Here is a 21,769-nt window from a genome sequence, read left to right as displayed (position 1 = left end):
AAAAAAAAAAAAAAAAAAACAGTGCAAAAGCAATCATTCAACACCCACTCCCCGAGCTTTCTCATCGAGGAACTATTTCAAACGGAAAGATTTTTTTGGTGATTCTTCACGGTCAGGTCATGGCGGGTCGGAGGATATCCTCGCTCTTATCTCGTTCCCTTGCTTCTTCGCCTGCTCTCCTTTCCAAAGGTAACACAAACACTGAAACCATCGGTCATCATGTTTAATTTTAAGCTTTTTTTGGTAAATCTTTCCAGTTTTTCTAATCCGCAAACAGAGAGATCGAATCGATTAAAGGAAAAAAATAAAATAAAATAAAGCGTATGAAAATTTTCCTCTTTGACAAGTCCGTGAAGCGAATCAAGGGATCGGGTAGAGCTGTATCTCCTTCCTTTGTGTGCGGATGTGTTGAGTGGGAATGTTATGATAAGAGAAAAGTTGGAGTTTTGAATGTTGTTTTTATGCCCCTCTGTTATTTTGGATCATTCTTCTAATCCTGCTTTTTATAGATCCTTAACTGTTAAACTGATTGGAACTCTGTTTGATCAGGGAGGAGGCCTTTGGGAGGCACAACAACTGGCAAATATAGCACTTCGGCTGCTGTTGAAACCCCGATTACTCCATCCGTGAAAGTGAATTACACCCAGCTATTAATCAACGGACAGTTTCTGGATTCAATCTCAGGTACAGTTTCTCAAATCATTGAAATTTGTCCACTCTCATGTCCATCATGGATTTGATTTGAGCCCACATTTGAAGTGCTTCTTAGAAACACTTTTTAAGTAACTAGAAAGTCAATCCAAATGTACTATGTTTTTTGTGAATTCAGGAAAAACTTTTCCTACATTCGATCCAAGGACTGGGGAAGTCATTGCGAATGTTGCTGAAGGTGACGCCAAAGATGTTGATCTTGCAGTTTCTGCTGCACGCAAGGCATTTGATGAAGGGCCTTGGCCTAGGATGACTGCTTATGTAAGCTCATCATATATCTGCTCCTTCCCCACTACTAAACTGTAGGCTAATCCAAAACTCGTCTGCAGGAAAGATCAAAGATAATTTTGCGGTTTGCTGATTTGGTTGAAAAAAATGCTGAGGAAATTGCAGCACTCGAAACTTGGGACAATGGCAAAACATACGAACAGTCAGCAAAACTGGAAGTCCCAATGTTTGTACGCATCTTTCGATACTACGCCGGTATGTTTGGTTTAATTTTTGGACAACAGGAGTTATCAATCAATGTGTTAATGAGACCTGCATCCGCTACACTTACCTCAGGATGGGCCGATAAGATTCACGGACTCACTGTTCCAGCTGATGGCTCGTATAATGTCCAGACCTTGCACGAACCTATTGGTGTTGCAGGTCAAATCATTCCATGGAACTTTCCTCTGCTCATGTTTGCTTGGAAGGTTGGCCCAGCATTAGCATGTGGGAATACTATTGTTCTGAAGACAGCCGAGCAGACACCTTTGTCTGCTCTCTATGTGGCCAAGCTGTTGCATGAGGTAGATGCCCAATTATCAAAACTCTTCTTTCCTTACTTTACATCAAGCTTAGCTATTGCATCTTTGAATGGCAGGCTGGACTACCTGAGGGCGTTCTGAATATTGTTTCCGGTTATGGACCCACCGCTGGTGCTGCTCTTGCCAGTCATATGGAAGTTGATAAGGTAGTTATTATTACAAGACTCATAGTTGGTTGTATTGAGAAGGTCTATTCTAAAAATAAAAATAAAAATAAAATCTCTTGTTCTCCCAGCTTGCTTTTACTGGATCAACCGAAACAGGGAAAGTAGTACTTGAACTAGCTGCAAAAAGCAATCTGAAGCCTGTAACATTGGAGCTTGGAGGAAAATCCCCTTTCATTGTATGTGAGGATGCTGATGTTGACAAAGCTGTGGAGATGGCACACTTCGCTCTCTTCTTCAACCAGGTTCGTCAAACAACATTGATCGTATGGTCACAACCACATTCATCTTCCACTAAAACTATTATGTTCTCTTACAGGGACAATGTTGCTGTGCTGGTTCTCGTACTTTTGTTCATGAAAAAGTATATGATGAATTTATTGAAAAAGCAAGGAAACGGGCTGTGAACCGCGTTGTTGGTGATCCGTTCCTAGGTGGAATTGAGCAAGGTCCTCAGGTGAGGGAGCAAGTTGTGTTACCAGTAGTTCTTTCTTTCTTTTAGACCCAACTCAACCAACATGTTTGTGAGTGAAATCATGCACAGGTGGATGGGGAACAATTCAAAAAGATTTTGAGATATATAAAATCTGGAATTGAAGGAGGAGCCACCCTTGAAGCTGGAGGAGAGAGGTTCGGTTCCAAGGGCTACTATGTCCAGCCAACAGTTTTCTCAAACGTCAAGGTCCGTATCTTTTTGTTAGCTTGTTATAATATTTTAAGCATTCTCCTTCTAACATCATCATTCTGTGTATTTAGGATGACATGAAAATTGCACAGGAGGAGATTTTTGGTCCTGTACAGACAATCTTGAAATACAAGTAAGTGGAAACTAGTTTCTAATTTTGAGTCCTTCCAAATGAATATGATGAATAAGGGTTGACTCAGTTTTTTGGTGAGTGCAGAGAGATCGAGGAGGTGATAAGGAGGGCAAATGCTAGTCGCTATGGGCTGGCCGCAGGGGTGTTTACTCAAAACATCAACACAGCCAACAGGCTGACGCGTGCTTTGAGAGTCGGCTCTGTGTGGATCAATTGCTTTGATATATTTGATGCTGCAATTCCTTTTGGAGGGTACAAGATGAGCGGACATGGGCGAGAAAAGGGCATTTACAGCCTCAGCAATTACCTGCAAGTGAAGGCTGTTGTCACTCCTTTGGAAAACCCTGCTTGGCTTTAGGATGGATCCCCATGCATGCTTTTTCCCCTTCTTTTTTCTTCACATCGGCATCAATAAAATAAAATGTATGCCAGTTTTAATCTAAATGAATCATTATTTCACAAATCTTGTTTCTGCTTCTATGTCTAATTTAGAATCAAGATTCCATAAGTATAATAATCATCCTTTCTTGATTCGTTCTTTTTCTCTCTCTTTCGCACAACAGAGATTTTGAACTAAGATATTGATTCATAAACTGTAGCCAATGGAATTGTTAGGGTGGTGCTGCCTATGCTCGTTGCCTTCTCTAATAAAAAAGGAGATTACTTGCTAAGGCAACCTAAAGGCTGCCTTCCGGATGAAACGGAAATATACAATTATGCCTTTGGTTTTGGGGGACGCCAGAGCAATTGAATAATATTTACCTAAACCAAGAGGACGCAAGTATCCCTCGGCAGTTTTTGTTGGAATAAACTAATTTCAACTAAGGATCTCAGCTGTTCATCCATTGGACACGAACGGCTGAGATCAGGAGGTAATGGAATGTGACGAGTCACGGCAGGATAAGAATCGTAAATATAATTGGGTGGTGGTTGTTTGATACCTGCACGGCTGAGGACTCCGAGCCGAGTCCCCACTCCCCAAATGCAAATGCAAAGCCAAAGGCAAAAGCTAAAGCGCGCCAATCACTCCTCTTTTTAGTTCTAGATTCCTAATCTTGTTAGGTCGACCCAAATTATCCAGATTGCTACACTTCGCAATTCATAGTTATTCTGCAGTATCGCCCACGTCAACTCACCCTACCTAGATCCGGACTGTTTGAATCTCCGATGGGTCTCGCCGATGGAGATTCGGAATCGACCTCTCTTCTGGAGACTACATCCGTCGCTGTGACACCCAATAAGGTTCCCAAAGATTCATTCCATTTGGCCTATATAATCTACTTTACCTTGGGCTTTGGTTACCTCCTTCCGTGGAACGCTTTTGTCACGGCTATTGACTACTTCTCCTATCTCTACCCAGATGCAAGCGTCGATCGCATCTTTGCTGTTGTTTACATGGGGGTTTCCTTCATTTGCCTCGTCTTCATTATCTTGTATTCCCACAAGTCTAACGCACATTTAAGGATCAACCTGGGTTTGGTCCTTTTTGTGCTGACCCTGCTTGTGGTTCCAGTTATGGACGTGGTTTACATTCAGGGCCGGGTCGGGTTGTACGAGGGGTTCTATGTGACCATCGGATCGGTGGTCTTGTGTGGAGCTGCTGATGCCGTCGTGCAGGGTGGGGTGATTGGCTCTGCTGGTGAGCTGCCGGAGAGGTACATGCAGGCTGTTGTGGCTGGCACCGCCGGTTCCGGTATTGATTTCTTTCGGTAATTGTAAGATGTCAATTGCTGTTTGTCGAGATTAAAATTGCTTGCTCTTATTATTCAGATTTTGGATATTGACCCTACATGATTTTCCGATTCATGGGGCTTTTTTCTTAAAAAAATATATAAATAAATGTGGTTTTAGACTCTCTACCTTCATTCTTTAGTTATTATTATGTATCTGATCTTTGTAGCAAACATAAGGCTAATTGTTTGGACCACTTGTTACAAATTTGTAACTTGGAAAGATTGTGGTAATTGTGGTGCATTTTTCTTGTGTACTATTTGATTCACATATCTCGTTTGCGTTTTTGTTATGACCTATGAATATGAGATGAACTGCTCAAGAGTTTAGGTTTAGAGAGGTTAGTAGACAAAGAAGTCTACTTGAATCATCATCTTCCATTGGATGCCTTCTCCTGGGTCTTGATTTCGTATGTGGCCGGAAGGTTTAGTTCTTTTTATGGTAACAAGAATCTGTTATCTGTTATCAAAGTTGCCTAATCATATATCTTGCTTACCCTTTCTTGTGATCCATGACCATGAAATCAATTGTTTTGTCTGTCAAGATGGGCTAGTAAACAAAGAATCTTATAAGGCAATTGTTTGTCTGTTAGCTTAACTAATGGAGGTTGTACTAAACCGCTGGCTGACTTGAGTGCAGGGGTCCTTGTTTCTTTCTTGAGGATTCTAACCAAATCAATATACCCACAAGATGCGAGTGGGCTGAGAGAAAGTGCAAAGCTTTACTTCGCCGTTTCCATTGTAGTGATGGTTATATGTACAATATTGTACAATGTGGTTGAAAAGCTACCTGTGGTGAAGTATTACAAGGACTTGAAGGCAGAAGCTACAAACATGGAGGAAGAGGAAAAAGGGCCTCTGACTGGGATGGTATGGAGATCAACGCTGTGGCAGATAGTAGAGAGGGTCAAGTGGTACGGCTTTGGGATTGTCCTTATCTACATAGTAACTTTGTCAATATTTCCAGGATTCATTACTGAGGATGTTCATTCTTCCATTCTCAAAGACTGGTACCCGATTCTCCTTATTACTGGCTACAACGTGTTCGATCTTGTGGGCAAGTCCCTCACTGCAGTTTATGTTATTCAAAATCCCAAGATTGTTATTGGTGGATGTGCCGTGAGACTCTTGTTCTTTCCACTCTTCTTTGCGTGTCTTCACGGTCCTCTAGTCTTCAGAACTGAGATTCCAGTGACGGTGCTGACTTGCCTGATGGGTCTTACTAATGGCTACTTGACAAGTGTTCTCATGATGTTGGCTCCAAAGATTGTCCAGTTGCAACACGCAGAAACCGCAGGAGTTGTCATGGTTTTGTTCTTGGTCACAGGTTTGGCGGCCGGTTCTGTTCTGTCTTGGTTTTGGATCATCTAGTGACATGTTCTATTTGTGTAATCTCAAAACCGGCATTGTTTCACCCTCGTCGTATCTCCTTTCAAATTTGTTTATAAAGCAAGTATTGTTTTTCTGCCCAATGTATCAGACACTGGAAAAGCACCTACGTTTTCAACTTCTACATCGTCGTTAAGTTCAACTACATTGCAAATTAGTGTCAAACTTACCACGCCCATATCACTGGTTATAAATACCAAATTCAAAATTTGTCCCAAGAATAAGGTACAAGTTGAAAAGCGAAACTGAAGAGAGCCAAAATTTGGGATAAGATGAGGGATGACGTTCTCAATCTGGGGGTGAATGTTTCTACACCTTGTCGAATGAACAAAGTAGGGTCTAGGGAGCCAATTTCATTGCCATTTGGAATTGATCCGGTACACGGAGTAAAGGAGCTTGAATTGTACCAGGTTTGCCTAACTGACCACAGGCAGCCATCTGGTCATCACCTCTGCTTAGTCGCAAGAGAACAGTCAACCCGGCTGCAGCCAAAACATTCCGAAACTCGATCATCTTCTCCTTGCAGGTAGGTCTAAATTGAGATCCACAATGTGGATTAAATGAAATAAGGTTAATCTTGCATGGAATACCCTGGACAAGATCAACAATCCTCTTCGCATCTTCAATGCTGCATGTTACAATACAACCGATTGATACAAAAAACAAAAGATTAGAATGATTGTAAAGATAAACTTGATAAAATGAACTCATCATCTACAGCTCCGGTTTAAACAATGAATAAGTCCAAAACATAGAAGCTGTAATAACCTGTCATTAACCCCAGCAAGCATCACATATTCAAAAAGAACCTTGTAATTGTGTTTGCAGCGAAGTTCCTCACGTAAAGTCTGAAGAAGCAAGCCTAACTTATACTTCCGGTTAATTGGCATGATCCAATTTCTAACCTGCAACGTTTATTTTGCCATGTGAGAGAGAAGGGAATTCTTCATATTTTTTTTATTTCGCACATTAGAGTAATGTCAACCGTTAAGCATGTACCTCATCAGTAGTTGCATTCAAACTAACGGCTAAAGCGCAGTTACAATCATGAAGGAAACGTTTGAGCTGGGGAACAAGTCCACTGGTTGAAACAGTGACCTTGCGAGGACTGAAATGAAGGCCTTGTTCATCAACCATTATATTTGCTGCTTTAATGACATTGTCAATGTTGTGAAGTGGCTCTCCCATTCCCTAATAACATTCAATTTCAGTTTTTCTGATCAAAACATGGAAAAAGATGATGGTTCTCACTGAGACAACCATTATAAATGTCAGGTTTTAATAATGAAAATAATGAAAAAGAAGAGGTATTCAGTAAGACCCAAAAAACCAAGCATAAATCTTCAATATGACATAAAACAAAGAAACAATAAAAATCTTATCAGGAAAGAAAACTAAGAATGCTAGAAATGCCTGCAAATTTTGTTCCAGCTAAATGCATAAAGGACGTGTGGCTTGGAATAGTCTACAATGATTAAATGAAAAAACGTTGCAGGCACAGATTGAAATAAGGTAGAATTATTCCTGTAAGAGTGCCAAACCAACTAGGACCACCCCTCTGATAAGGTGTTACTACCAACCATATTCTCTCCTTTCGGATTTAAAAATCTACTAATTTTCTCCCATAGCGAAATCTTGGTTGGTAAATAAACCACAAACTGGACATAGGGTAGATCAGCCCCGTTGAAAGAATTAGAAAAATTCCAAAAAAAGATAATTTTTCCATATATTTCGTTTTCCATCTTGTATGTTAGATAGTTTCAGATCTTAAACATACCATAAACACAACATTAGTAATTAACCCAACTTCACAAGTAAGCAAACGCCTCGCAAAAACTGCCTGTTCTACTATCTCAGCAGCAGTCAGATGTCTCTTCAGGCCCATCCTGAAAAATGAATTGAAAACTAACAATCCGAAAATTCATGTTTACTACAACTAAGATCATGCGGAAAGCATAGCATCTAATCAAATTGAAGAATTGAAGCTTGCCTGCCAGTGTAGCAGAATTGACAGTTCATAGCACAGCCCACTTGACTTGAAACGCAAACAGTAGTCCTGCCTCTATCGCAAGGTATAACAACAGTTTCTATTATCAATCCATCTTCCAGATTGAACAAAATCTGTAATATCCTGTGAGCTTTGAAATTAATCAGACGAATCTTGGGAGCACAAATGCAGAGAACTAAAGCCAAGTATAATGATATTTTGTACACTGGAGCCAGAACCCACAAAGAAACCAGAAGAAAATTGAATAATTATAATATAGCACTTGCTAGAATGTAACTATACACACCTTCCTCGTTCCATCAGATGAAGGGAGAATTTCCCTCAAAGATAGCGCCCTGAATTCAGCTTTTTCAATCAACATTTTCTTAAAATCTTTGTTCAAACCTAAGATTTGACAGCACGGAGAAATTAATTGGATTGAGTAGATAAGTTCCAAGTTACAACAAGAGAAAAGCAGATGATGGAAAAATTCTGCTATCAATGAAAGCGTTAAAATGTAAAGAAAGGCTGGTATTCGAAATAAATTGAGAAAGCAAGAAGACCTTCTAATTCATCGCCGGAATGAGCCCAAACGTTATCCCCATAAAGACGTTTCCACAGCATTAAAGCTTGACCAGGTCTGTATCCTCGAGCTTTAACCCATTTCTATCAGCGTATATGTTAGGGTAAAAACAAAAATTAGGATGCGCGTACCCGAGCAAAAGGGTCTTCTTCAATAAGCGCGCAAGAAGGAGAGACGGATAAGCGCAAACGAGAAAGAGAGAGAGTTTAGCAGGGACTTGCCTCAAGTTCAGTGTAAGACAGACCCTTTAGAAGCATCTTGGAATCAGTGTGCAGGATTTCCTTTTTTTCAGGCATAGCTATAAGAAAAGAGACCGCAAAAGTATCATCCGAATGTAAATGGCAACAAAATGTACAGAATCGAAGGATAAGTAGTCGAATAAACAAATAAAAGAATGTAAGAAAACAGGCATAGATACTCAAGAACTGACAGAAATCAGGTGAAGAATCGTCAAGAGCAAATAACGGCTTAGGTGATGCGGAAGAGGCAGTCGTAAAGCGGCGACCAGCAGAAGAAAGGAAAGAAATTAGGTGCAATGGAGGACATAGACGTGCGGAAGGGATAGAAAGGGAATAAAAGTGGGATGGGGCAAGGATGGAGGAGGCCATGGAAGGCTTGGGGAAGAACAGGCGTCTCATCCAAACGCAACCTATCTTCTTCTTCGCGCTCTAGTTTCAGTTTCCACCGTATTTCAGCGCCCTTGGGGGGTTTTCCCCCTTTTTTAGGTACGGAAACAGCTAAATTAACTAGATCGAGTCTCTGGATAAACGAGTGTTGTTGGTCTTCGACTCTTCAAGAACCTGCGTTTCTCAGTAGTGTTGAATGGGTAAAAAGTTAATATCCTATTTTTATATCATTCATATCCTATTTTTTATATTATTATTTAATTAATATTCTTTTATTAAACAAATATTACCCATATATACAAAATAAAAGAATTTTTATGGATTGTTTTAGTAAGGGCTAAACACTATTGATTATGCAGAGATCGAGGTATTAGGGTATTTTGAGTGGGGGAAGAGGAGGTATTTTGAGTGGGGGAAGAGGAGGTATTTTAGGGTATCACAATCTTTTCACTTATTCCGAAAATCTGTTTAATCTGTTTAGATAATGACAAGTATTATTGGGGAGAATGAGTGAATAATTGAATTCATGTTGCTGCAAGCAAAGCAAAGCAAAGCAAAGAGAAATTGAGAATAATAATAGTCAAGGGTTCTTGATCTTGATTCTTAATTTGCGAGCAATTTGTGAGGCTCTAGGATGGAGAACTACTGCCGCCCCCGTCGTCTTGTTATTGTTACAACACTGTACCTCCATCCAGTTGATGAGCTTGAGTAATAGAGACTGAGGAACTTTGCTGACATCCTCGTCTCCCGCTCCCTTGCTCTTCTTCATACCCGCTTCCAATGCTTTCTCTATGAACCCCATAAACCACTTTCCAGCTTCCCTTTCAATCTGCTTCGCCAGTTTGATTGTGTCGCCCAACCTACACCATGATGTCATTGCCATTGCCATTGCCATTGGCGGCTTCTCATTTTCATCATTCTCCCCACTACTACTACTGCTACTACGACTACTTCCCAAGCCTAATTTCCCAACAAATGCTGCTGCTTTCTGCTTCCCAAAGTTGCTCTTCTTCTGCTCGCTCCTCTCCGGGCAAGCTGCCACCGATTTGTACAACCCACTCCTTCTTTGGGATAAACTTGATTCTGGATTATTGGAGTTGGGTGTGATCTCGCTTAGTATGGAGGGAGATTCTTGTTCCTTCTGTTGTTGCTGCTTTTTGGAAGTCTGGTTCTGAGCCAGTTCAGTAGCGGCTTGAATGGACACCATATCACTCACTACCTGCATCATTTGCTGGTGGAATTCAAGAAATTTGTCGAAACAGTTGGCAGGAGCGTCGGCTCTAGCCGATTTACTCAACCTAGAAAGCATCCTACGATTACATACAACAAAATATCCATCTTAGAGCAAGAGTGAGTGATGAAAAACGAAACTGACACAGACATCTAACACTAAGCTGTATAGCTGTACCTGAGGGATCTAACTAAAGCTTCCGTGGCAGTAGCACCTCTTAAGGCTTGGAGGGCATTCTTCTGCGCTGTATCTCTCTGCTGCACAGCTTCCTTCCCTAATATACTGAGTTTTCCAGGTAAGTTCATGGGAAGAGTGGTGACGGTATCATCAGACTCAGAACTCTTAATCATTGGGGAGGAAGCAGAAGCAGCTGGGATCCTTTGATTTCGCAACCTTGGGGGTGGAGTCGCGCTCTTCCTCGCTGAAACAACGAGGTCCAAACAATAAAATGACAAAAACAAAAAAACATGTTTCAAGGCCAAAAAGACAACTTCAGAGTTCAACAATGTATTGTACCTACAGCTGAGTTGAAGGGCGTTGGTGGTGAAATCCTTGGTTCTCGCTCGCACACGCTCTTGCTTCTAGGGAATTTGGACATCGATCCACAGGGAACAGCACAGCTTTTCCTAAGCAGTGAAGAAGCAGGAACAGGGCTTTCGAGTTTAGCCAACAGCCCACCGCCAAAGGAAGACCGGATTCCGTTCTTGCCCCTCACCATGGGAGACATCATCAGGGAGCTGGGAGCTGCACGCTCCTTCACGGGCGTACACTGCTCAAAGTCCAGCGGAATGGGTTTCAGAATCATGGGTGAAGAAGAATACCCATCTCCCAAGCTCAGCCCTGTTCCTGTTCCCCAAGAACCCCGCCTCGGACCTGACACCATTGTCTTTGCCGCCTTTGACTTTTCATCACATTTCTCCCCTTTCTCCCTTAAACCCATTAGCGGTTCTGGCGTTCCCACCAGAGGATGTCGCCCGGGGAGTGGTTTCGCGCCCTTCACCACTGGGACGGGCGACCCGGGTTCCAATTTATCCACGTAAATGAATTGACCTAGCTGCATTTTGTTGCTCAGAACGAAATCGTCTTGATCCGAAGGCAGACTCACGTAGATTGAGTGCGAAGAATCCGACACCTTGATATAGAATCCATGCTTCGGCCACAGGTTTTTCTCGTCTAGATCCGCCGGCACAATGTCCGTCACCTGCAACAGCGAGCTCCGGTGATCGCTCGTGGGTTTCACCCCCGAATGCATTCCATCAAGAAGCTTCACCAGAACTCCCGGTGCTAGACTCGCCATTCTCCAACTTCAAAGAACTTCAAGAAACAACCAACCACTTGCTTTCCCAGATTCTTTTACTTCCGTCTTAGTTACAATTCAATGTTTCCGGCTTCTCCCAGTTGCTTTCATTGACAAGAAATGGGGGTGGTGGTCGTTGCCAACGGAAGGCAATCACAGGAAAAAGGCCCAACTTTTTTGAATTTCGGACTTTGTAACGTTACACAACGGTCACATGGACCCACCCACCTCATTATAATTTCGAATAATTTTCAGAACCTTTCCTTTTCTTTTGGTTTTTGTTATTCTTCTCATCATTTTTTCTTTTTAATAAGGAACACTTTTTTGTTAATTAATTGGGCGATAATTTCTTTCATTTCTTATATTCCTTCTATTTTGTAAATTTGTTTCACAATCTAGCTGGCAATGGCAATAAAAAGACTTAGTGAGAAAAAAGACGGTAAATTTTTTTATTAAAAGGTAGATTTCTAATGAATGAAACAAAGCTTACCAAGTTAAAGTTAAAGAGTTAGAGACTTTTCACCCTTAGATATGAAGGGTCATCTTTGTCATTTCTAAGTTTTAAGCGGTAGATTACATTGTCATTTCTGAGTTATATTTGAAGGTCATCTTTGTCATTTCTAAGTAATGAGTCATCCAATCAAGCCTAGATTGTGCAAACTCCATGAGAACAAAGTTTCAAATCCTGTTTTCTAGATCTTTGAGTAATCTAAGATTTAAGAGTTCTTGAATCAACAAAAGCTGAATCATCGTTAGGCTGAGAATGGATTGCAATTCAAAATTTACACTAATAAACTCACATTTTCAGAAAATATATTCAGATTTAGTCCCACCAATATTGTTTTGGAAAACATAAATTTAGAAATGGATCAGATACTAAACATACCCTGGGTTCGTTGATGATGCTTTTGTCTGTTTTTGACCCGAAATAGGAGCCGAGAAAGTGAGGAATTGACTGATAAACGCTTTATCTAAATAAAACTCAATTCACGACCAAAGAAAACGAGGTTAGATTGGGTACGAAAATCCCAAGTGAACAGAGAAGTTAAAAAATGAGCCAAACTCATAGCTAAATTGATGGTCCAAAACTTACAAGAACAATATCACCATGCATTTTGCAACATCTACACCTGACCGAATGTGGCAGGATTATCAAACTGAGTGACAAGGACTCGGATGGAAACTAGTCATGTTTGGCCTAGCTTAAGATAATTGTGCAGATAAAGATATAACAATAGAACACAGTTCCCAATTATTCTATGACATTGCTGAGATCTCAATATCCTACTTTCTCTGCAAAACTTTTTACCAGCAAAAGCATATAGGGATATCCTGTCACCTATCATCTCTATAATGGTTTGTAAACTAGGGAAAAGAGAGAGAATCACATACTGAAGTAGGAACATCCAACTCAATTTTTAACCAAAAAACATACAATATAACCAAATCTGCTCTCCTCAAATTCCACGTCTGGTAGCGAAACTGAAGGTACCAGCCATGTTATAGCGGTGTAGCAAATCCTGTGTGACACAAAATATGAAGAAAAATAAAGAGTAGAACTTGAAGCCACTTACACCCACAGGAACACAATCATAACATTTCTATTTCTTAAACACATATTCAGTCAAATAGGTTTAATAACTGTTCATTAATTTACATTTTTGGCTTCCCATCGAGTATGTTTTCAGAGATAACTCATTTTTTAAGGAAAAAAATGAAATTGTTTTTTCCCACCAGAAATTACATGTTGAGAAGTAAAAAAACATTATTTGGGGATGGAGAAAGCAGAGGCATGAAAGTAGGAATGAAAAGCTGAAAGATCTTTCAAGAAATTATTTGGAAATGTCGCTGTGGGGTAATCCTTGAATGTTGGGTGTTCTTTCTTTCAATATTTCGAGTGCACTTATGCATTTGGTTATTATCCTAAGAATAATTTCAGCACCTAGCCACTAAACCGTCCAAAACCTCGCCCAAAAAGCTTAGAACCTAGGTGCTTCAAACGTGAAGTTCCACCACAATCGAGTATTATGGTCAGATTACTTTCTACTTCGATTAAATAAATTTGGATTTCTATTTATATTTGTAGGTATTTCATGGCTTTTATCTACTGGCCATGAATTAATTTTGGACCAGAAAACTAAACAGCGAGAGACATAACCCCATCGGAGTTTAAGAACATCACTGAAGAATTTTAGAATCAAGAAATCTAGGAACCTTTTAGAGAGATTATTTGACTCTCACAATTTCGTAAGTTTTTATTCCCACAATTTGGTTTCTAGATAAAGATTCACATCAGTATTAACAGTCTTCAAGTAGGCTTAAAACCCCAATTCTGAAGAAAGGCAATTCCTGAATTAATCATTATATTAAAACTCAGCATCATATACTTGCAAAAGAGCCATTTGTATCATGTATTTATCTAATTCTTTTCATATTATTTCTAGAATTAACTGAAATCAGGGTGATGTAACCAAAGAGTGACTAGAGGAGAAATCTCCAAGAATCAATCAACAAGAAGCATTATTATGATCTAGATGTGAAATACATGAGGGGAACTCCTCTTTATAGGGAGTAATAATACACAAAAGGGATGGTAGAAAGAATTAACCTAATCCTCTCAAATTCTCCCTACCTCACGGGATGCTTTTTGTTGTAAAGCAAAGTTTACCATAAATTTTTTCTATATGAATGGTTGTGTTCATTATCACTTTGAAAGAAAATACTCCATGTAAAACCATACAATCTAGATATTGTAGAAAACTGGCCAACTCATGGGGTTATAAAATCACTATTTATCATGAGTATATTTTAAGGAATCAGTAGAAACTTGAAACTTTAACAACTCATGGAGTTAAATCAATGTTTGTGATTAGTATGTTTTCTGGAATTCGTGATAACTTAAAATGATGTACTGAGGCAGAAGACATTGAATTAAAAATTCTTACACAGGCATCTAATTAGCATGTCAAATCTCCAGTATATGTATTGAACCTCGTTAACAAACAAAAATTCAAACTCACGGAAAATTAGCAAAAACAATCTAAGTTCTTAAATTAACTCTAACCAAACAATTAGTCTTCTAATAGCGTAATTTAATATAGAAACTCAGAAATTAAAGGTCAACACAATTGCAAGGCAATTCTATAAATTTATCGCATGTTCTAATAGCGTAATTTAACATTGACGCAAGGAAGTAAGGCAGAAAGGTTACCTTCAGATAGACAACCCCAACTGTTGTTATGCAAAGAAAGCAGGGAAGTAAACAAGGCAGAAGCAGTAGCACTGTGCAATGGCATTAGAGACTGCACGCTTGACAACTCCACTGGAAGCCTAAAGGAGCAGCAGCATTTAGCATAAAAACTAGTCTTCATGATGATTATCTTCAGAAAGTATAGAAATGCCTAGAATCGCAAAAATTCGATCGTGGATGGGTAAAAATAGATGAGCTAACCCAGTAAATGTATTTAAAGAACAGGGGCAATTACTTAGATTTTAGAAAAGAGAAACGATCACCTCTTTAGGGAAAGAAACTGATAACATGGATTAAATCCAAGAAACTAGATTTTTTTTTTATTATTATTATTATAAAAAGGAAATGGAAAAGGTTGTGGCCATTGAAATTGAGAAATACCAAATCTTGGAGCCGAAGAAAACGGCATTACATTACTGAATTATATATTTCCAACATAACGCCAAATCGAAAAGGAGCGAATACCATAAGTAAAGCAAAACAACCAAAAACATACCTGAAGTTGGTAAGCTTCGGAACAGAGAAGCGGGAAGATGCGGACGGCTTTGCAGAAGGAAGTGGCGCAGACATAGTAGGTTTGGACACAAGATGAGACGCAGAGGGGGAGGAGGAGGAACGTTGAAGGAGGGTTCTTGCGGAAGAGGAGGAAATTCGTAGGGTTTTCCAGGTAGAGCAAGCCGCCATAGTTGTTTGGCTGTCTGTGTGAAGCCAGAACTTGGAAGTAAGAACTGGAAGAGGAGCGATCTGATAGACCTCTGGGACGAAAACTAAGCCTATGGAGTTTCCTTGGGCTGTTCCAAACTGGGCCTGCGGCTGCTTGCCCTCAAAATTGTTGACTAATTCGAAATTAGGCTATTCAATTTAGATCTGCACTCTTTTTGGGGAACTAAAGGTGCACTGAGCTATGCCAATTTGAGATTTTGCGAAGACAATTTCTGGTAGTTAATGAAATCCCGTGAGAGAGAGAGATAGAGATGGCAATTTCAAAATTACTTTTAATCCTTAGTAATTCATTTCAAAAATATTTTGGGCTCTTAATTTTTTTTTTTTTTTTGTTTCAATCTGTAACTTCAAAAGAAAGTTTGAGGGAAAGATATAATAGTTGGGTCCATCTTCAAAAATGAAATTATAATCATGTCTAAATTTAATTTGTAAATGGACAGGCCGCTATAAACAAAATTCCATAATTACAAATATGTATATATGTCGCAGTCCAACTCCTTTTTATTATAAGCCGTCCACTCAAATGTTGAGGAGATTTCAACAAGTAGCACACGGAAAGAAAAATAAATAATAGTTGGTAAATATGTTACAAATGAAAAGAGGAGCAAGAACAAATAGTTGGGTGGGCGCATGTGACAAGATGCCTACATGTTTAGATTCCCAAGCGCAAAATAGAAGCCAACGCCATCCTTGTCTTCTTTATCCTCACCATCCCCAAAACACATCTCTAAATCTTATCACTCACTTAACAAAGTATTCCCAATTTTTATCACAAAAATGAAAATTGAGACTCCAAAATTCCCTTTTGCATCACTTTCACATAGTTTTAGGTAAAAGAAAAAAAAAAATAGTGACTTATTATTAATGGTAAGCAAGTGTTGGCGGTGGTGGAATTCTGTGAGTCAACAGTACAGATAATAAATGATTAGCTATAAAAAAAATGAAAAAGAAAAAGAAAACGAAAAAGGAGAAGACAAGTTTTAAAAAGAGTCACAACGGGCAAAGTGTGTGTGAGCTGTCTGATGGCAGATCCCCCTCGCAACACAACAAAGATATGGACACAGGACCACCTCATCTCTTCTCTTCACAATTTGAGTTCGCTTCCATTTCTTCCACAAAATTAATTTAAATCACTTACAATTAATTACATTTACCCTTTTTCCAAATAACCAATCCCCAAATTAGTGCGGGTAAACGTACAACTGTTGAAGGTAAGCCAAAACGGAAAAAAAGACGACAGAAAATATTTTCTTCTCTATTTTGCATTCAATTGGAAACTGAGAGAGCTTCCACTTATAATTAACCTTTCGTCCCCGGTGCGGCGACCGATCAGTCCGCCACACTCCACGTCATGTCATTCTCGAAGATCCAGTGGCACACCTCCACCCGACCGGGGGCGGATCCGAGAGCTATGAAGGCCCCGTGAGCGGGACTCCAGGCCGAGGTGTCCAGGTGACAGATGGCAACTCCGTGGTTGATGATGGCTTTGGAGGTTGGATCCAGCAACTCCGCCTCGTACACCCGAACTTTGGGCACGGAGTGGCAGTAGTAGAGGAGGTAAGGGAACAGGCTCTGGTGGCAAGACACAGACTCCGTCACCTTCCCTCCCTCAATCCCTTTCACTGCCCCAATCATTATGTTCCCCTTCGACCCCTTCGTGTTCTCCGTCGTCCGGACCACCACGTTCCGCCCCAGCACCGACGTCGCGAAGTCTATCATATCCTCCACCGAACCCACGCACCGCTTCGTCTCCCCGGCGCTGGGCGTCCTCTCGCAGTCCCTAAGCGTCTCCGTCATCATAGTCTCCATCGACGAGTTATCCCCCGCGTGGAATATCTGCTTCATCACCTCCAGCTTCGAACTCGAGAAGGGTAGCTTGGACAGAATAGATCGGGGCAAGAACGACCTCTTCGGCATTTTATCTCTGATGTCCGGCATCGCCACCACCGTCCCCTTCCTCAACATCGACTCCCGGAAGAACTTCCCGGGCTCTACCCACCTCTTCGCCAAACTTTCGCTCACCGACATTTTCGCGCCCCCAGAGCTCACATTGCTGTACTTGGCAAAACTAATTCCCTGTTTTGCGTAATCCTTGAACGTCGTATTCACCCCATACGTCTTGAACCCCACGCTTTGCCCATTCCCATTCTGACCATAGCCACTAAATTTGTCCGTACCCTCGTTGAAGGATTTCCCATAATTTGCGAAATTAACCTTGGCAGAGTTGGAGTTTTTGGAGTAGGACTGGAATGAATCGTCCCCCACATTGGCCTGGTCCCTGTAACTAGAGAAGCTTTCAATCGCTCCATTCCCACCGTCGCCATAGCTCCTGAAGTTATTCTGTGGGTTGTTCTGCTCGTTGCCGTAATTGGTGAATGTGTCGTTAGCACCATTTCCGTTTGCCCCGTAGCTTGAAAACCCTGAGCCTATTACGTTTGCGTTGGTCCCGTAGCCAGTGAACTCGTTCGGACCCCCATTTCCCCGTTTCCCATAGTTGACAAACGACTGATCTCCGGCGTTTGCGTTCTCGCTGTAGCTCTTGAAGGATTGAGATCTTCCAGTGGCATCACTGGAGTAGGTGGTGAACCGGAGATTGGGGACATTGACGGATTGTTCGTAGGTTGTGAACCCGCCGTTGCCTCCGACGGCTTTGGAGGCATAAGTGTTAAAGCTCTGGTCGGGGACGTTGGTATCAGTGCCATAAGTGGAAAATTGATCGGTGTGGCCCAGGGCCTCGTGGCTATAGCGCCTGAAGGAATCGACGACCACATTGTCACCATTGGAATAGTTTTTGAAGGAGTCGATTCCACCAGATCTTTGGGTGCCGTAAGTGGTGAAGTTCTTATTGGAATACACGGCAAAGTTGGAGGTGCTGTCGTGCTTGGCCAAAGAGGGGGATAAATCAGGAAAGCAAAGCAAGTTAGCGGCGGAGCAGAACTCGGGGAGTCGGGAGGAGAGAGCATTTTGAGCTGCAAGTTTGGCGAAGGCCGCCGACTGCACTGCCGTCAAGGGAGAGACCTTGGAGAAGAGAAAAGTGGGTTTTGGCATATCATTCCGCACCTCCTTGTTCCAATAACGATTCAGAAAAGCTTTTGGGGTGAAGGGGTTGTCCTCGTCGGCGGCCGCGGGAACCTGTTTCCAGGACCATACATTACAATTTACAATTCACAATACACTCAGGGATGAGGAGAGGAAGAGGAGGAGGAGGAGGAGGAGGAGGAGGAGGAGGAGCAGCAGCAGCAGCAGCAGCAGAGGGATTAAAAGCTCAAAGTAAAGTAAAGAGAAATAAACAGAGATGGATATGGACTTACATTGAGCGGTGAAAGCAAGAAGATAAAGAGATAGAGGAGAACCAGAAGGGGCGCGGGTAATGTATGCATTTCTCTGAAGAGTTTTGTTTTTAGTATTCCACGGAGGAGGAGAGGAGAGGAGAGGGGGTGAGATTTGGGAATGTTGGCGTGCGGTTGCAATTGTAGGCAGAAATTTATAGTGGTTTCCAGACACCCAAATATTATATTTATGGCCTTTTCTTTACTTATTTGGACTTCTGTTGCTGCTATCTCTACTGCTTCTTCCGAATTGCAACCAAACCCGTACGCGTCTATATGTGTTGATTTCAAATCCCAAACTTTAGTTGGATCATCAATTTATTATTTAACACTTAATACACTGATTTAATATGGGATTGTTTTCTTTATGTGACGCCTCCCCGCTTTCCGCCCCGCCTCTCTACTCTCAATCTCGCCATCGCATCCCATTAAATTATTCAAATAGGGATGACGCGAATTAAAACAATTTATCTTAATTATGTGCCATTGCCCCAAAAAAAAATAAGGCACACATGACAGCCACACNAATTTTAATTCATTTACAATCTCCCTATTCCACTTTTTTTTTGTTAAAAAATTTTTAGACTCAAATTTAAAATATTATTTTTATAATTTTATCCTTTATACAACATTTTCTTAAAAAAAAAAAAAAGAGATGAATTCGGATAATTTTCTTTTTTTCTTATTAAAAAAATAAATATTACAATATTTAAAAATTCATCACACTTGCAACAAAAAAAAAAAAAAAAAAAAAAAAAAAGGGCGATAGTGGAGGATAGATAGGGAAATGGCGGGGGTAGTTTCAGAAGCCGCGTTTTCTAAAGTACACGTGTCCTGTTTTGATTGGTATTACTCCAACTTTTCAATTTTTTAATATTAATTTATTTTCCGTTAGGGGAAAAATAAGTAGAAATGCAAGAATCCAACTATGCATTATTGGAATCATTAAAAATTTCTCTCCATTATCTTGGACACGACAGTGACAAAGCTCGTGACAGTCCCTCATCGTAAATTCCAAGCTATTCTTTGGACAATTTCGTCATTCTCCCCCTTTCTGTCGCCAAAAATTAAGGAGTATCTTAATTTCAGACCAAAATTTGTATAAATACTTTGTAAAAGTGTGTATCATTTATTATGTATTATTTTTATTTATATAAAATCGTAATTTCATTGGTTTACACGGTACAAGTACAGAGGGTGGCATGCTCATAATTTTGATTCTCCTTTCCTTTCGCTTCATTTTAGTTATGTATAAATATATTAAACCACTGGTTTTAAGAAAATAATAATAATAATGGAAGAACGCATGTCCAGTCGTTGTCAATGCATGTACTATTTTTGCCATTACCAAATATTAATTTATTTTCTATATTCAATTGGGATTTAATTTAGAATGAATTCTGGGTGTAAGCCTCTTTCTTTAAGTTAACGCCAAAAACAATGTAAGGAATGGGATAAAAAAAATAATGCAAAAAATTAAAGAAATTTAGCATAGCAGTTTATAAATTGAACACAGCTTTGAAACATTTTTCAAATGCATATGAGGACACGATTTGCATATAAATAATTATGAACAAACGTGTACAGACTAAATTAGTCATCCAATTTTATTTGCCAAATCGAATACAGCCAATTTGTTCGAGTGAGAGTGCAAAAAAAAAAAAATATATTTACTTCCGCTAAAAAAGACATCCTTCTTATTGGTATATAAGTAAGGCAATCATCTTTGGATGTTTTTTTTTTTTTTTTTTTTTTTTGGATAAAACTAAAGCAAAATAAGGTGCCAGTTCACTATAAATAAATTATAATAATAATAATGAACACATTCAATTGGTTACTCTACTTGGTATGATGTTGTTTAATGGGAAGAAAAAGTTTAGCGTCTGAAATGATGCAATTGCAAAGCCAACAAAAATGTGGTGATTTTAATAAAAGAAAACGCATTAAGTGATCATTCCATTCTCATCCAAACTCCAAACTTCACCTCCGAAACGACAACCCAACCACTTGACTTTAAAGGGATGTTTGGGAGACTTAACCCTGCACCTACGCCTATTCCTATTACTCCTCTTCTGTTTCTTAAATGTTAGGTAAATCAGAAGGCTTATCAGAAAAATCAAAAAATAAATAAAAGGGAAGTGGGAAAAATGGTGGGTGTTTGACTTGTTTCAGTGGCAATGCGGTTACCTGCCACTGTCCTTCAGCCACATGGGTGCTCCATAAATACTAAGTGTTCATTAAATGGTATTGCCATAAACATGAAATGATGGATGCAGTGTTTTGGTTGGTGACCCACTTCATGTTGAACCACAAGTTGGCTCAATTAATTTCTTAGAACGCCTTTGAACGTTTCCCTTTCCTGGGGAAGGAACTATCGTGATTAATTTGATTTGATTCCCCCTTTTTCTAAAAACTGTACACATTTTGTGATGCTAGAATCTGACTAAGAAAAAGAAAACGAATGTCTCCTTAAGTAATTATCTGAATTGGCCTAATAATATAATGCATGTGATCTCACATGCGCTACCATTTTGGATCCTGAACTAATTAACTTCAACCCAAAGTAAATGCAAAGGATCCTGTTTTTGCACATTCCACCAACTACAACTCTACAATAACAACGCCTCTTCTGGCATCATTATTATTATATTATTTCAAAATTTCTTTCCCCATCTTACTTAGTGAGCTTCTCTCATTGTTTAAACAAAATCCTTTATTTTTCAATTTAAAAAGAAGAGAACTATAATTGGGTTTAATGATCATAAAGTTTCCGTCTTTGGATCCTGGCCATTTTTGCATTTGCTTTTTCAATGGATCAAAAGAAGTGCAATTATTATAAAGTTGGTTCGCCCAGCTGATAACAATGTTCTACCAAACTCCACAGACTAATATAATAGCCCATGTTTTGATACTGATAATAAAAATGAAAGACTTTTTGCCTTTGCCAAGTGCGAGTTATGACAAACAAAAGGATTCGGGATTACTTTGTGTTTATCATGTTGTTAACTGGTAGAATGATCATATTGGACTAAAAGAACCTGGTGTTCAACACAAATGAAGTAATAAAGCAGACAACTGGGTAAGGTAGTGCGTCATTTTTTTTTTTTTTTTTTTTTTTC

The 21,769-nt window shown here is 39.9% G+C and overlaps 5 protein-coding genes across 6 annotated transcripts; 2 read left to right on the top strand and 3 right to left on the bottom strand.

The window, feature by feature from the left end:
* The first annotated feature begins 18 nt into the window (after nucleotides 1-18).
* On the top strand, nucleotides 19-3,025 carry LOC111491755 (aldehyde dehydrogenase family 2 member B7, mitochondrial-like). The gene is made up of 11 exons (XM_023140766.1): nucleotides 19-189; nucleotides 550-684; nucleotides 830-972; nucleotides 1,041-1,194; nucleotides 1,276-1,505; nucleotides 1,580-1,669; nucleotides 1,759-1,932; nucleotides 2,007-2,144; nucleotides 2,232-2,369; nucleotides 2,444-2,505; nucleotides 2,590-3,025. The coding sequence occupies exons 1-11, from the start codon at nucleotides 120-122 to the stop codon at nucleotides 2,861-2,863; spliced, it is 1,608 nt and encodes a 535-aa protein (XP_022996534.1). The 5' UTR covers nucleotides 19-119; the 3' UTR covers nucleotides 2,864-3,025.
* A 412-nt stretch (nucleotides 3,026-3,437) lies between these two features.
* LOC111491757 (equilibrative nucleotide transporter 1) lies at nucleotides 3,438-5,766 on the top strand. The gene is made up of 2 exons (XM_023140770.1): nucleotides 3,438-4,198; nucleotides 4,876-5,766. The coding sequence occupies exons 1-2, from the start codon at nucleotides 3,673-3,675 to the stop codon at nucleotides 5,604-5,606; spliced, it is 1,257 nt and encodes a 418-aa protein (XP_022996538.1). The 5' UTR covers nucleotides 3,438-3,672; the 3' UTR covers nucleotides 5,607-5,766.
* A 12-nt stretch (nucleotides 5,767-5,778) lies between these two features.
* On the bottom strand, nucleotides 5,779-15,465 carry LOC111491756 (dual-specificity RNA methyltransferase RlmN). 2 transcript variants are annotated; one of them, XM_023140768.1, is made up of 10 exons: nucleotides 15,095-15,465; nucleotides 14,560-14,678; nucleotides 8,416-8,492; nucleotides 8,175-8,277; nucleotides 7,919-8,016; nucleotides 7,615-7,745; nucleotides 7,402-7,510; nucleotides 6,624-6,815; nucleotides 6,393-6,529; nucleotides 5,779-6,252 (listed from the first exon to the last, which is right to left on the bottom strand). In XM_023140768.1, exons 1-10 carry the CDS (start codon nucleotides 15,280-15,282, stop codon nucleotides 5,964-5,966), a joined length of 1,443 nt encoding a protein of 480 aa, XP_022996536.1. In that variant the 5' UTR covers nucleotides 15,283-15,465; the 3' UTR covers nucleotides 5,779-5,963. The 2 variants fall into 2 exon arrangements, with proteins under 2 accessions (XP_022996536.1, XP_022996535.1); XM_023140767.1 differs by lacking the exons at nucleotides 14,560-14,678; nucleotides 15,095-15,465 and adding an exon at nucleotides 8,625-9,007.
* LOC111491754 lies at nucleotides 9,255-11,627 on the bottom strand. The gene is made up of 3 exons (XM_023140765.1): nucleotides 10,568-11,627; nucleotides 10,229-10,472; nucleotides 9,255-10,130 (listed from the first exon to the last, which is right to left on the bottom strand). Exons 1-3 carry the CDS (start codon nucleotides 11,346-11,348, stop codon nucleotides 9,401-9,403), a joined length of 1,755 nt encoding a protein of 584 aa, XP_022996533.1. The 5' UTR covers nucleotides 11,349-11,627; the 3' UTR covers nucleotides 9,255-9,400.
* A 934-nt stretch (nucleotides 15,466-16,399) lies between the features above and the next one.
* Nucleotides 16,400-19,036, bottom strand: LOC111491752 (polygalacturonase 1 beta-like protein 3). Its single transcript, XM_023140764.1, has 2 exons — nucleotides 18,633-19,036; nucleotides 16,400-18,453 (listed from the first exon to the last, which is right to left on the bottom strand). Exons 1-2 carry the CDS (start codon nucleotides 18,699-18,701, stop codon nucleotides 16,651-16,653), a joined length of 1,872 nt encoding a protein of 623 aa, XP_022996532.1. The 5' UTR covers nucleotides 18,702-19,036; the 3' UTR covers nucleotides 16,400-16,650.
* Between the last annotated feature and the right edge of the window lie 2,733 nt (nucleotides 19,037-21,769).

The sequence above is a fragment of the Cucurbita maxima genome, unplaced genomic scaffold (assembly GCF_002738345.1).
Source record: "Cucurbita maxima cultivar Rimu unplaced genomic scaffold, Cmax_1.0 Cma_Scf00017, whole genome shotgun sequence".
Taxonomy (NCBI): domain Eukaryota; kingdom Viridiplantae; phylum Streptophyta; class Magnoliopsida; order Cucurbitales; family Cucurbitaceae; genus Cucurbita; species Cucurbita maxima.
Note: the sequence above shows the minus strand (reverse complement) of the source record. Positions and strands in the feature narration are given on the sequence as shown.